We start from the raw sequence: 13,990 nt of genomic DNA, 5'->3' as shown, positions 1-13,990 counted from the left end.
CTCTCTTCTTTTTGGTATTGGCTAGACAGCCTTCTTCCGCCCACCCACTTGTCTTTTGCCTAGGTACTTGTGATTGGCTCCTCCTGGGTGGTGGTGGGAGGGGCAAGGTTTGGGAGATTTCTCATCGCAGATTGGTGGATTTGAGCATCTAGCGTCGTCTTCTTGGGGAAGGATACCGTCCCGTCCTCTCCCTGTCCCGTCTCCCGACCCGTACGCTTTTCCTCAACTCGCGCGCACGAATGGTTAAAAAAAAAAAAAAAAAAGGGTGTGAGGCTCGAGCCCGCCAGCCAGGCCTCCAGCACCTAGCGCGCGCCCTCAGCGAGGACCCGCGCGAGCTGCCCGTGACGCTGCCTGCGCTGTTTGAAACTGCAGAACCCGTTAGGATCTTGGGGAAACTACCGTTCCAGCTGGTTCCCGAGCCCGTGCGTACCAGGGGGGCGAGCGGCGGTCTCGAGGCGGCTGCTGCCTTTCGCGTCTCTGCAGCGTGGAGACTAGAACCGGCACTTTCGAAGGACGCCACCTCCAATCGCAGTGCTGGCGCGGGCGGAGGCTAAAACACGGGGGTCCTGAGAGTGAGGAAAACGCGCCAAGTTCCCCTCGGTGGTGGAGTGGGAAAGACCCTAGCGGTTCAGGCGCTGGGCCAACGGGGCTACTTCTGGTGCTCCTTGCCATCCCGGGGCGGGGGCGGGTGGGGCGGGCGTCGCTCCCGGGATGTAGTTGGTGCCGGCGCAGGGCAGGACCGAGTGGCAGCCCGGGTTCCCGCTCTTGAGAGCGAATGGTCACTCCCCTGTGGGGAGGGCGATCCGGCCAGCTTTTCCTTGGGTCCGGGGTCCCCGGGGCCCCGGGCAGGGTCTCACCTGTCGCACCCACACCCATCCCGGCTGCACTCGGGGCGTCACCGCCGCGGACCTCGCTTTGGGCCATGACCAGGTAAGGGAGGGCCTGGGGAGGAGGGGCCGGAGCTTGGGCGCCGAGGCAAGTTCGGCCGGCTCCCGAGGGGCTCTGCCCTGGGACCCCGGTGTCAGCGCCGCGGGGGAGACGCCAGGACCACTTGGCTGCGGCGCCCTTGCCAAGCTGCCAGACGAAAGGGCACCGGTGTGTGTGTGTGTGTGGTGTGGCGGGGGCAGGGTGCCTCTCCTGCCGCCGCAGGGGTTTCGGGAGGCAGGTGCGGGCTGGGCGTAAATAGGCCAGCTTCTCGGGCGAGGGGGGCCGGAGTCTCCACCGCCACCCGCCAACCTCCCGCCGGGCCCGGGCCGTGTCTGACGGGCACGCACGGCAGCACAGCTTAGTCTCTCCACTTTTGTGTTCCCGGGGTGGTGCGGGGTCTGGAGCAAGTGTTTCCATTCACGTTGTCCAGTGTCGGGAATTGACAAATTTTATCGCGCACTCTTGAGTATTTGTAGAAGTATTTAGAAGGCCACGTGTTTTAAACCTTTGTCGAGGATGCTATCCTTGTTTTACGTTTTTCCTGAAAAATTGGAATTAAGTCGTGTCGTCTTGCAAAGGGAAAAACTTAAAACTAATTTAGAAACTGAAGGTTCACACTGTCATTTATTTGTTCAAGAGCAGTTAATGCTCTATTTGTTGTGTTTTGTGCGAAATTTGATTTAGACTTAAGGAAAACCAGGAGCAAGAAGCGGTGTGACATACGGCACCTGGTAAAAATGTGACATTGTCAGTTATGTCAAATGTGAGTGATTTGAGGGAGCCAGGAGGGTATATTGCTTAGGATTTATCCGTTATTTCAACTGCGTCCTCATTTTTTTCTAATATGTACTTAAATCCGGTTAGAGAATACACTTTCCATTATATCTAAGAATTGGCTCCCAAGAAAAACCTTTGACAAGAATCGTTAATGCTTAGAGATCCCTGACAACTTGGTGCAAGCTGATTTATTTTCGTGATAAGCTTTCCATCAGTAGCATTAAGTGGCTAGGAGGGTAAATTGAGTTGGGAGGGGGGATGGGGAAATGGTCAACTTTCCAGTTACTTCTGAGTTGTCTCAAAAATGTGGTTTCACTACTGAGTTCAAAGTTGCGAATTCCCAGATCAGCGGCAGCCGATCTTATTATGAAATGGTTATTAGTAAGCATTAGTTTATTATTGTGTTAGCTTATTAGTAAAGATGGAGTTTGAGTGAATTTTGTTAGTTTATCTATTCCTTCTATTACTGTGTATTTGACAGTCATTGTCGAGCTTTTGTGCTCTAATATTCCAGTCAGATAATTTCCCCCCAGATATCTTCATGAAAGTAGGACGGGTGTTTAAAGTAACTATCACAAGTACTGCTAGAGTTTTTTTTCATTCAGAAATTTTAACAAGTTAATAAAAAAGGTTGCAAAAGTCAAAATATTTTTTTCTACTCTGAGGAGCATTAAAAAAATTTATAGTTTTTTAAAAAGTGATCGGAAAATCAGTAATGTATTGTGTTTAGTGCGTAAAAAGTTGGTCTGCACAAAGTGCAGCAGTTGTTTACACCACTATCCCAGCTACACGTTTTACTACTTTTCACTCAAGTTTTTAGGTATAACTGAACATCAGATGTATGCCTTTGCTTATATGCAGTTACACTTTAATTAGGAGTATAGCTGACACATAACTTTATTTTAGTTTCAGGTGTACAGCATAGTGACTTGTGCAAATTATACCTGAAAGAAGTTTTTTTAAAGAATTCATTTCATGTATTCATATTAATAACTAGAAGAGACCTTGGAAGGAAGACTCATTCATTCACTCTGAGCACTGTTGTCTTCCCATTCATCCCTTTCTCTTTCTCCCCTTGTACTTAAGAATTAGAGATGGTTGTTAGTCAGTGTTTTCTGAATAAGCTAAAATAAAAATTAACTTTTTACTCAAGACTACTTTACTGTAGATGTACTAAAATGGGGTTATTTTGTGATGTGACCCTTAATCTAGTAGACTTATGAAAAGTTCAGTATCTCGTATTTTTTCTTGTTTAGGAAAGTTACGGACAAATGGCAAGCGCCTTCATTTAAGCAGTAAGCATCGAGTGCCTTTTATTGGCTAAGAAATGGGTTTTCAAATGTGAAGTTCTAATTAGTTCCATTCCTTAGTAAATTTTCAAAATTAATGATTTTGTATTTCCACCAGATAAACTGGAAAGTAATGAAATCTTCTCTCTGCGATTAACAGATATGATTGGTGATTACAACATCCTTATATAAATTATTACTTGTCAACTCCTTGGGATTTGAAGAGAAAATGCCTGGTGTCATACCTACTGAAAGTAATGGGCTTTCAAGAGGTAGCCCATCAAAGAAAAACAGACTTTCCTTGAAGTTTTTTCAGAAAAAGGAAACTAAGAGAGCCTTGGATTTCACAGAATCTCAAGAAAATGAAGAAAAGCCTTCTGAATATAGAGGATCTGAAATGTATGTATCTTATTTTAAGTCTATTTCTGTATTTTAAAAATTCCATTATCAGTGAGGCAGCAGTGAACTTTGATATCTCCAGACATTCTGACCTGATAGTCTCTGAAGGCAAAAACACACAGTAGTGAGACAAACATATTAGCTAATCAGATAGATTCATTTGGAGAACTATGTGTTGGCTAAATTATCTTTCAATTCAAACTTGTTTGTAGTAACATTCTGTGTAAAGGGTAAAGAAATTTGTGTGTGTGTGTGTGTGTGTGTGTATGGTTCAGAAGACTTAACAGTTCTTGAGATATCTAAACTTTATAGTCATTCCTAATAGGTATGAATTATCAAACCTGTTGCATAGTTGCTTATTTAAGATAAATTTAAAAGTAAGAAGTGCTTTGATGCAGATAAATCCTTCAGTGACTGAGATCTTAACAAAATGGAATACTTTAATACCATTGTTTTAGTTGTACTCTATACTAGGTCATTATTCAACAAATAGATGCACTGCTGTTTCAGTAAACTGGATTTGGTCATGTGTAATTTCCCAATATTTACCAATAATCAGTTTAGGGGATGTGACTCTTATGTATAAAACACTTTGAGGGGATAAACACAGCTGTAAAATAAATAAAAATGCTATGAGGACCTACTATTTGTTAAAGTGAGGTAAAAGAATTATAAACTTGAACAATTCGTTTTAAAGCGAAGGACAACTGTGTGATTCTCTTTAATAGACCCTTACCTTTTAATTTTGTTAATAGAACCTCATTTAGGTATACTGCCTCTCCTAGATACGGTCATAGCTTATTCCCAGGTTTTTATTGAGAGTTAGACTAGTCTTTTTTTTTTTTTTTTTAAGATTTTATTTATTTGATGGAGAGACACAGTGAGAGAGGGAACACAAGCAGGGGGAGTGGGAGAGAGAGAGAAGCAGGCTTCCCGTTAAGCGGGGCCCTGGGACCATGACCTGAGCTGAAGGGCAATGCTTAAAGACTGAGCCACCCAGGCTCCCAAGAGTTAGACTACTTTTAAAAATGTCATGTTTGGTTCATTAATCACAGTACCTGTTCAGTTTTCTATTCTCTTTAAAATGGGATTAATAGCTTCATGATGGAATCCTTTAGAGGCTTGTTGTGTATGATTTTTTTTTTTTTTTAAAGATTTTATTTATTTATTTGTTTGTTTGTTAGAGGGAGAGAGAGACAGCACAAGCAGGCAGAGCAGCCGGCAGAGGGAGAAGCAGGCTCCCCGCTGAGCAGGGAGCCCGATGTGGGACTCGATCCCAGGACTCCGGGATCATGACCTGAGCCGAAGGCAGCGGCTTAACTGACTGAGCCACCCAGGCGTCCCTGTGTATGATATTTTTAAAGTGCTTATAGGGGCGCCTACACTGTAGCCACTGGATGGCTCAGTGGGTTGGGGCCTCTGCCTTTGGCTCAGGTCCTGGTCCTGGGGTCGGGCCCCGAATTGGGCTCTCGGCTCTGCAGGAAGCCTGCTTCCTCCTCTCTCTCTCTGCCTGCCTCTCCGCCTACTTGTGATTTCTGTCTGTCAAATAAAATCTTTAAAAAAAATAATAAAGTGCTTGTAAAACTTTTATTCTGGGTAGGTAGCAATATTTACACCTGTACAGATTTTTTCTCCTCAAGTGTCAACTGAATAAAGTCCACATGCTTTTCAGCTCATCCAGTTTTTGGGAAAAGACTAAATCTAAGGAGGTATTATTTCCACTTTGTGTAAGATACTACACTTCATAAGACCTTTCTCTGATCTATACTTTATAGTGATCAAGTTGTTCCTGCAGCACAGTCCTCACCTATAAACTGTGAGAAGAGAGAAAACTTGTTACCATTTGTGGGACTGAATAATCTCGGCAATACTTGTTATCTTAATAGTATACTTCAGGTAAATTGATGGTTTTGCTATATAGTAAAGCTTTAGTAGGCAAAGCATGATGTCATATTTAATGTTCTGAGAATTTCAGATTATTGGGAGTATTTTAATTGTCCATATATATGTCTTTGCCTTTGATTGTAAATAAACTGGATTGGGCTAAAGTAATGATTCTAAATTGCATGTTATCAGCTTCCTTTGGGGTGAGAGAAAGTAATACATTAGATGAAATTGGGATAACAAAATTGAATTGACTTTGGTTAATTGGAAGATGCCAAACCCTTAGTTTTTGTGCTTGATTCCTAGTGCTCTGGTGATAAGAATTTTAACCTTTGGAACTCTGCTTTATGCTCTACCCTATAACCATAAGTCTTAGTAGTATGTGCCCAGCCTCAGTGCTTTGATGCCAGCGAGGGTAGACAGTTGGCTACAATGATGAAATAGAAAACAATTTTTGATATGTTAATCTCAGAATTTTAACTAATGCACATTTAAAAGTGCTCTATCAAAAATGCAGATAAACACTCAGACACTCTTATTTTTTATAGGTATTATATTTTTGTCCTGGTTTTAAATCTGGAGTGAAGCACTTATTTAACATTATTTCAAGGAAGAAAGAAGCCCTAAAAGATGAAACCAATCAAAAAGATAAGGTAAAAAAAGAATATATAAAAAGTAAAGTAGTAGAAATTCACTTGCTTAGAAATGAAGAAGTAACAGATACAGAGAAGATTTGGGAGGAGGATAACTGAGAAATTTCTCAGTATCCTTTGTTTTCAGAAAGGCTTTCCTCCCCCCATTCCTGTAGGTTAGCTAACTACATTATCACCTTTTACAATGTCTCCTCCTGCCCTCCAGTTATTGCTTATGCATAAACACTATCATTTATATGCCACAGCCAGCAGTTTATCATACCCTTGTACCATCTGCTACTTAACCTACTGTTTTCAAGTAGTCACTTTTAAAATTTAAGTAAATATAAAGAAGCCTTGGAACTTAGTCAATCAGAAAACCATTCTCTTACAAAGTAATTAAAAAATACTCTTAAAATTTTTTAATTTATTTGTATACCTCTGCAAAATTAGTGTTAATAATGAAATGAAATTTAGCAAAGCTAATATTGGCTAGTGAGACAAAGAAAAGGGGGAACAAACTTAATTTGTTTAATGGTTTGTGGCTTTCTTTTTTGACAGGGAAATTGCAAAGAAGATTCTTTGGCAAGTTATGAACTAATATGCAGCTTACAGTCCTTGATCATTTCAGTTGAACAGCTTCAGGCTAGCTTTCTCTTAAATCCAGAGAAATACACTGATGAACTTGCTACTCAGCCAAGGCGACTGCTTAACACACTCAGGTATAGCCTTTAATAAAACTTTAGGATTCCGTGTTAGCAAGCTATTGCTCTCTTTGGAGGAGAATGATACATGAGGGAATAAAGGGCAAGGAAAACAGAAACTACAGATCTACTCCCTAGTATCTCAGAGGCTCTGGAGATTAGACATTCCTTTGGTAAGTTTGGTATAAATAAATTCATTAGATCTGAATGGGTAGGAGGCTTTTTATAGTCTTTATTCATTCTGATATATAAAGTGAATATTCATACATTTTTCTGTAGAAATAGTAGTTTGTTTAGTTATGGGATACTGTCCTGTCTTGCTGGTGAAAAATCTTTGTTAAGTGCTGTATTTTTGATCTGAAAAATACTGGATTTCTCAAATATATTTGGTCCTAAGAAATTTCACATTAGGAATTAAAGGTTTTTATTCAGAATATGTTATGCATAAGAACTGTAAGTTGCAAATATCCAGTTTTGTTGTATGGACTTGCAGAACTATTAACTGGATTAGATTTCTTTTTGTTTGTTTAGAAAGAGAGACCATAAGCAGGAGAGAGGGAGAGGAAGCCTCCCAGCTGAGCAGAGAACCCGGTGTGGGGCTTGATGAATGAAAGGCAGATGCTTAATCGACTAAGCCACCCAGACATCCCTCTTTGTATTGTCCTAAATGAAACTTTATCCAGTATATAAAATAGTTTTATCTGTATGGTATAGGGTAAATGTTTAGTTTTAAGAATAGACCTAGGCTGGCTTAGTTGGTAGAGCAGGCATCTCTTACTCTAGGGGTTTTGAGTTTGAGCTTTGTGTTGGGTGTGTGAGTAAAAAAACAAAACAAAACAAAAACCAGGGTGTAAATACAGTGTTCTGTGTTTGTTGATGGGCAGGGTAGTATAGCATGCTGGCCAAGACCAGGTTTGCATCCTGGCTTTGAGCAAGCTACCTTACCTGAATCAGGGTGATAGTAGTACTTATCTTACAGGATTATTGTTAGAATTATGTTTTTTTGAGTAAAACCTGGTATATGGTAAACTATATGTATAGTAGCTGTTACTAGTATTTAGAAGAGGATAAAAGTATTTGTGGTAAAATTTATATTTACTTTTATAAGTTTAGGTAAGTTTCAAATTAGTTGAATAAAAATTAAGATTTTTAAAATAATTTGATATCCCTCTAAAGGAATTAATTTCTCTATAGAAAGGGTTTTTTGTACTCTATCTTTAAAACTAGAATAGATGAAATGGAAATTTTTATTTATAGGGAACTCAACCCTATGTATGAAGGATATCTACAGCATGATGCACAGGAAGTATTACAGTGTATTTTGGGAAACATTCAAGAAACATGCCAACTCCTAAAAAAAGAAGAAGTAAAAAATGTGGTAGAATTATCTACTAAGGTAGAAGAAAAACCTCATCAGAAAGAGGAAATGAGTGGTATTAACAGCATAGAGATGGACAACCTGAGGCATTCTGAAGACTATAAAGAAAAACTCGCAAAAGGAAATGGGAAAAGAAAAAATGACACTGAATTTGGTAACATGAAGAAAAAAGTTAAAGTATCTAAGGAACATCAGTCATTGGAAGAGAACCAGAGACAAACCAGATCAAAAAGGAAAGCTACCGGTGATACATTAGAGATTCCTTCTAAAATAATCCCCAAGTATGTTTCTGAAAATGAAAGTGCAAGACCCTCACAAAAGAAATCAAGAGTTAAAATAAATTGGTTAAAGCCTGCAGCTAAGCAACCCAGCATTCTTTCTAAATTCTGTAGTCTGGGGAAAATAACAACCAACCAGGGATCCAAAGGACAGTTGAAAGAAAATGAATATGATCTTGAAGAGGACTTGGGGAAGTGTGAAAATGATAACACAACTAATGGTTGTGAACTTGAGTCTCCAGGGAATAATGTTAAGCCTGTTAATGTTAATGAAGTTAAGCCCATAAACAAAGGTCAGTATAATTTATTCTTAGACTTTGATAGGTAGGAGGATTAACAGCTACAGAACTGTAATGTTCTTAGATACATGTACAATGTAAATCTGCTTCAAGTTTTAAGAGGAAATTTTAACAACATGAATTATGTTTTAAACACTGCTTAGATGTGTGTGTATAAATCTTATTAATCTTAAGGTGATGTTAAAGTAGGGTAATGTTAATTTTTGGTTTGTAAACAAGGAGTTTGATATATTTTAATAGAGAATTATTTTAACTCCTTTTGAAAGCAGTACTTGATAATAAACTTGAGAAATTGCATTTTAGTGAAATACATTTTTAGAGAACTTTAGTAGTTACACTATACTCAAACTGGATTTCTACCTAGTTTCATGCAGATCTCACAAATATGTATAGTATTGACATGGTTAAGGGTTTTACCAACAGTGTTGTACTTCTTTGGGGTTATTCCTATAGAAATGTCTTTGGGAAGGGAATTAACCCACTGAGCCACCCAGGCGCCCCTGGGAAGGGAATTAAAATGACATAGTTTTGAAGATGAATCATAGTTATCTTTACAGGGAATTTAGAGTTCATGAGTAAGGCACCTCTTAATGCTAATAAGCAAATTTACGCTGTAATTGAACTATTGGTTATGTGGGCTATGCTGAAAAGTACCCCCCCCTTTTTTTTTTAGGTGCAGAGCAAATTGGTTTTGAGCTAGTAGAGAAATTATTTCAAGGTCAGCTGGTATTGAGGACTCGTTGCTTAGAATGTGAAAGTTTAACAGAAAGAAGAGAAGATTTTCAGGACATCAGTGTACCAGTACAAGAAGATGAGCTTTCCAAAGTAGAGGAGAGTTCTGAAAGTAAGCAGAATTGGAGTCTTGTATGGACGTGTGTTGATCATGGAATAAGCAGTTTTCTTCAATGAAACACGGTCTCATAGTAGCTTGTGTAATTACTGGGGAAAAAGAGCTGGCTTTTAATTGTTTCTGGTGTAATAAAGTCTTGCTGCTCATGTAGATTCACTCGTTAATAGCATTTGGAAAATTGTTGGCATCTTTATTTTGATGTGTGTAGTGGGAAAATGAAATGCTTTAATAACTCTTGGGTATCTTAGTCTTTGAGCTACATATCTGAGCCACTGTTTAGTATAAAACAACAAAAAGTAGGGAAAGGATATGGGAAGTGATCAGGAGACCGGCTTTACCTGTTCAGATATCGGAAATTAATAGCTGAACTAAAGCCTGTGTCTTAACACTCAGAAAGTAGGTTATTCTCATTTTGCTGTCCCTATCACCTTAATACTTTGGCTTCTCAAATATAAATATTTAAATATATATACTGTTGAGGATGAACTTAAAAGTTTCTGAAATTCAAAGGAATGTTTTTATCATTTAAAAGGATTAGTCAATTGAAATCATGCTAATTTTGAATATGGAACGTGTTTAATTTTTTAAATGTCTGAGAGGTTTTCATTTGTGAGTGAAAGGAATTCTCTCATGTAGTTTCTCCAGAGCCAAAAACAGAAATGAAGACACTGAGATGGGCAATTTCACAGTTTGCTTCAGTGGAGAGGATTGTAGGAGAAGATAAATATTTCTGTGAAAATTGCCATCATTATACTGAAGCTGAACGAAGTCTTTTGTTTGACAAAATGCCTGAAGTTATAACTATTCATTTGAAGTGCTTTGCTGCTAGTGGCTTGGAGTGAGTATTATAAATAAAAGCTATATGAAAAAAATGAGCTGCTATAAGAAGTTTTGTTCAAAATACTATAATAGTAACAAAAAAGCGTAATAGCATAATATAAACTACTGAAATGAAGTAATTTATGAAGATTACCTTAGAAAAGTCTGTTCTGCTTTTAAGAGTTAACTTATAAAAATGCATCATTTTAAATCCTTTTGGTGTAAATACGTATTCTAGGATTTCTTCCCACATCTTTTAATCTTCATTCCTTATTACAAATAGTTTCAAGTTGAATTGATGAAAGCAGCAGATTTTATATAACATTTAAGTTTTTTTTTTTTTGAGGGGAGAAAAAGGCAAGATTGTTTCATTTTCAAGGTAAGCCAGGAGTCAAACTAGTTCTTTCAAGAATGAGAGATTCTCTTCTTGTTGAAAATTCAAGTATCTTCATGACATATATACATGTTAATGAACTGTTTGAAATTATGAGAGCAGCCCACTAGCTCTCTACACACTTTATTATGCCTGAAGATGACACTTAGTGCCTTCTTTCTGTGGACAGTTTCTTTGCTATCATTTATTTTTGTTTCCAAATTTTGGTAGCGAAAGCCTCCATATTAAAATTACTTACTAAACTATAAAGGATTTTGAAGTTAAAATGCCATTTAAGAAACTGGTTTTCTCATTGTACAAAATTAGAAAAGTAAAGAATATGAAAGGGAGAATGCCTTATATCCTTCACAGAAAGAGCTGAATATTAGCACTTATTTCAGTTTTTCTTTGCATACATTTAAGTGTACAAAATTAGAGTCAGTTTTTTATGTTTGTATAAGCACTAAATATTAAGGGTCATTCAGACATCTACTTGGTTTCACATTTGGGGGTAAAACAATATATATAAAGTGGAATTGCAGAAAACTTTTTTTTTTCTTTCCTTCCAAAGGTTTGATTGTTATGGTGGTGGACTTTCCAAGATCAACACTCCTTTACTGACACCTCTTAAATTGTCACTAGAAGAATGGAGCACAAAGCCAACCAACGACAGCTATGGATTATTTGCAGTTGTGATGCACAGTGGCATTACCATCAGTAGTGGGCATTACACTGCTTCTGTTAAAGTCACCGACCTTAACAGTTTAGAGCTAGATAAGGGAAATTTTGTAATCGACCAAATGTGTGAAATAGGTAAGCCAGAACCATTGAATGAGGAGGAAGCAAGGGGTGTGGTTGAAAATTATGATGATGAAGAAGTGTCAATTAGAGTCAGTGGAAATACACAGCCAAGTAAAGTTTTGAACAAAAAAAATGTAGAAGCTATTGGACTTCTTGGAGGACAAAAGAGCAAAGCAGATTATGAGCTATACAACAAAGCATCTAATTCCGATAAAGTTGCCAGTACAGCATTTGCTGAAAATAGAAATTCTGAGACTAACAATACTAACGGGACCCATGAATTTGATACAAACAAGGAATCGAGTGACCAAACAGGCATTAACTTTAGTGGATTTGAGAACAAAATTTCATATGTAGTGCAAAGCTTAAAGGAGTATGAAGGGAAGTGGTTACTTTTTGATGATTCTGAAGTAAAAGTTACAGAAGAGAAGGACTTTCTGAATTCTCTTTCCCCTTCTACATCTCCTACATCTACTCCTTATTTGCTATTTTATAAGAAATTATAGAGTGAGTATTTTCCTTATGTATATATTAGACCTGGACAAAAGCTGGTAAAGTTGATTACATCAAAGAGTCTAGCTTATCTTTTGAAGCTATTGGTTATTATTGGTCTCTCTAGGTTTTTATATAGTGAAATTTGAATTACTGAAAACCATGTTAATTTTTAGAATTCATTTCTCATAGTAGAGACTAGTGATGCATTAGCTTCTGGAAATAAACTTGTATAGGTTCTTAATTGAATTATTCAAATGGAAAGCATTTAAACACTTTTGAATTTACACCTATCTTTGTGTTTGCTTTTTAAAATAAAGTGCTTGTATTTGTATCTCCATATTTTGGAGTAATTATTATATGATGTTTATAGGTCCTGTGGTTTTTCAGCTAAGAAGCAGAATCTCATTCAGTACATTTAGTTTTATAAGTCATGAAGCCAAATCTTTAATGGGTTGTATTTAGAGGCACAAAGTCTGGAATATGTGTGTATTCACAGTAGTGTATATTTTGTGCCTTGAATCACTTTGAAAAGTCTCAGAAAACCTGGACAGCTAGTCCCCTTTTATCTTCACAAGAATTTTATATGTATTTATGAAAATGATTCTGTATTCTAGTAAATCTTCTTGGGCATGGACTAATTTGTATCTCTTCATAGTCATATTCTGCACGATCTGTATATATAGTATATCAAATTTAGAGGTGTGACCTTAAATTTAACTTTTTTTTAAAAACCGGGAGGTCAATAAAATTTAAACTGCTTAACAACTATGTATACAACTCAAATTTTTTTACTTGCATATTTTTTAATAATTGTAGCTGAGTTCTCGTAAGAAAATGTATGTGTATGTATAATATATGCATATCTGCACATACATACCTAGAAGAGAAAAAACATGCATAATTACCTTTAATAATACTGTGACAGTTGGAGGTGAAGAGATTTTTCAAATAGGAGAAACTTCTTAGTCCATCCATGTTGTCATACTTAAGTTTATAGTAAAAACTGCTGCATTCTAGTAGTGCTTTAAAGTAGACATAACTTTATGGAATCCGTAAAGGTAATGCTTTGTGCACACACAAAAATGTTAAATTTTCATTCTAAATGTATATTATATTGGTAAATGATCAGTTACCTTATGGCTTAAGAAATTAAAAAAATCTGAAGAATATATAATGCCATTAGAGTAACACTTTTATACCCCTATTTCAACAAATAAGAGTACCTGTTAACTAATAAATTAGTCACACAGTTAAATCATGTCTTCTGTTCTTCCACAGGATGGTGTGATATAAAATGTCATGGTTCTTACCTCATTCTACATTCAGAATCACTAATGGAACTTTTAAAAAGAAACAGCCCTGAACACTACCTTTAAGTTTCTGATAGAGTAAGAATCATTAATGGAACTTTTAAAATGCAAAAGCCCTGAACACTATTCATAAGCTTCTGATGGAGTAGTTCCAGGATATAGCCTGGGTTTCATATTCAAGAGATAGCCAAGAACTATTGGTATAGATTCTTGATATGAGAAAGCTTTAAGAAAACGGAAGCATGTGGAAAGTAAGGAAGTGTTCAGTATCATACCATTGTTCTCAGAGGAAGCCTGTTTTTAATTCAAGTCAGAAAACTATTACATGGTAATTAAATCACAATTATATAAATTCTAAAGTTCTTGATACTATCACTGAGATTTAAGTGAAATATTCCAAGCTCTTACATGATATAATCTAGTAAGTAATGACCTAAGGATTACTTTATATTCTCTCCTTTATATATACCTCCCCCATCCCTTGCCCTTAAGAGGAGAGAGTGTTACCTTATATTTGTTTTAATGAATTTCCATTCTTGACTCCTTGTACTTCCTTATTGTTCATGTGGATCCTCTGTCCCCAAATTTGTTTTTGGGGTTATTCCTTTCTGACTCCAGTCTACCCCTTTTCGTCCAACACTGTTGACTCATCTGAAAAATCTTGTGCTTCAGTCTTTGGATTGATGTAGATAAGATGAATTTGAGATAATGCTGCCAGTTATAAAGGTAGGCTGCAGAAGGGTATCAACCATCCCCTATAGTCTTAGGAGAGGCA

At 37.3% G+C, this 13,990-nt stretch overlaps 1 protein-coding gene across 5 annotated transcripts; it reads left to right on the top strand.

Moving 5' to 3' along the window:
• Positions 1 to 333: 333 nt before the first annotated feature.
• Positions 334 to 13,160, top strand: USP1 (ubiquitin specific peptidase 1). 5 transcript variants are annotated; one of them, XM_032303486.1, is made up of 10 exons: positions 334 to 422; positions 3,154 to 3,392; positions 5,168 to 5,288; positions 5,825 to 5,929; positions 6,470 to 6,630; positions 7,870 to 8,561; positions 9,241 to 9,411; positions 10,054 to 10,255; positions 10,583 to 10,615; positions 11,181 to 13,160. In XM_032303486.1, the coding sequence occupies exons 2-10, from the start codon at positions 3,223 to 3,225 to the stop codon at positions 11,914 to 11,916; spliced, it is 2,391 nt and encodes a 796-aa protein (XP_032159377.1). In that variant the 5' UTR covers positions 334 to 422; positions 3,154 to 3,222; the 3' UTR covers positions 11,917 to 13,160. The 5 variants fall into 5 exon arrangements, with proteins under 5 accessions (XP_032159377.1, XP_032159376.1, XP_032159373.1 ...); XM_032303485.1 differs by lacking the exon at positions 334 to 422 and adding an exon at positions 487 to 572; XM_032303482.1 differs by lacking the exon at positions 334 to 422 and adding an exon at positions 819 to 930.
• Positions 13,161 to 13,990: the final 830 nt, after the last annotated feature.

This window comes from Mustela erminea, chromosome 10 (assembly GCF_009829155.1).
Source record: "Mustela erminea isolate mMusErm1 chromosome 10, mMusErm1.Pri, whole genome shotgun sequence".
Classification (NCBI taxonomy): domain Eukaryota; kingdom Metazoa; phylum Chordata; class Mammalia; order Carnivora; family Mustelidae; genus Mustela; species Mustela erminea.
The sequence above is the reverse complement of the archived record's forward strand: the minus strand, read 5'-3'. Positions and strand labels throughout refer to the sequence as shown.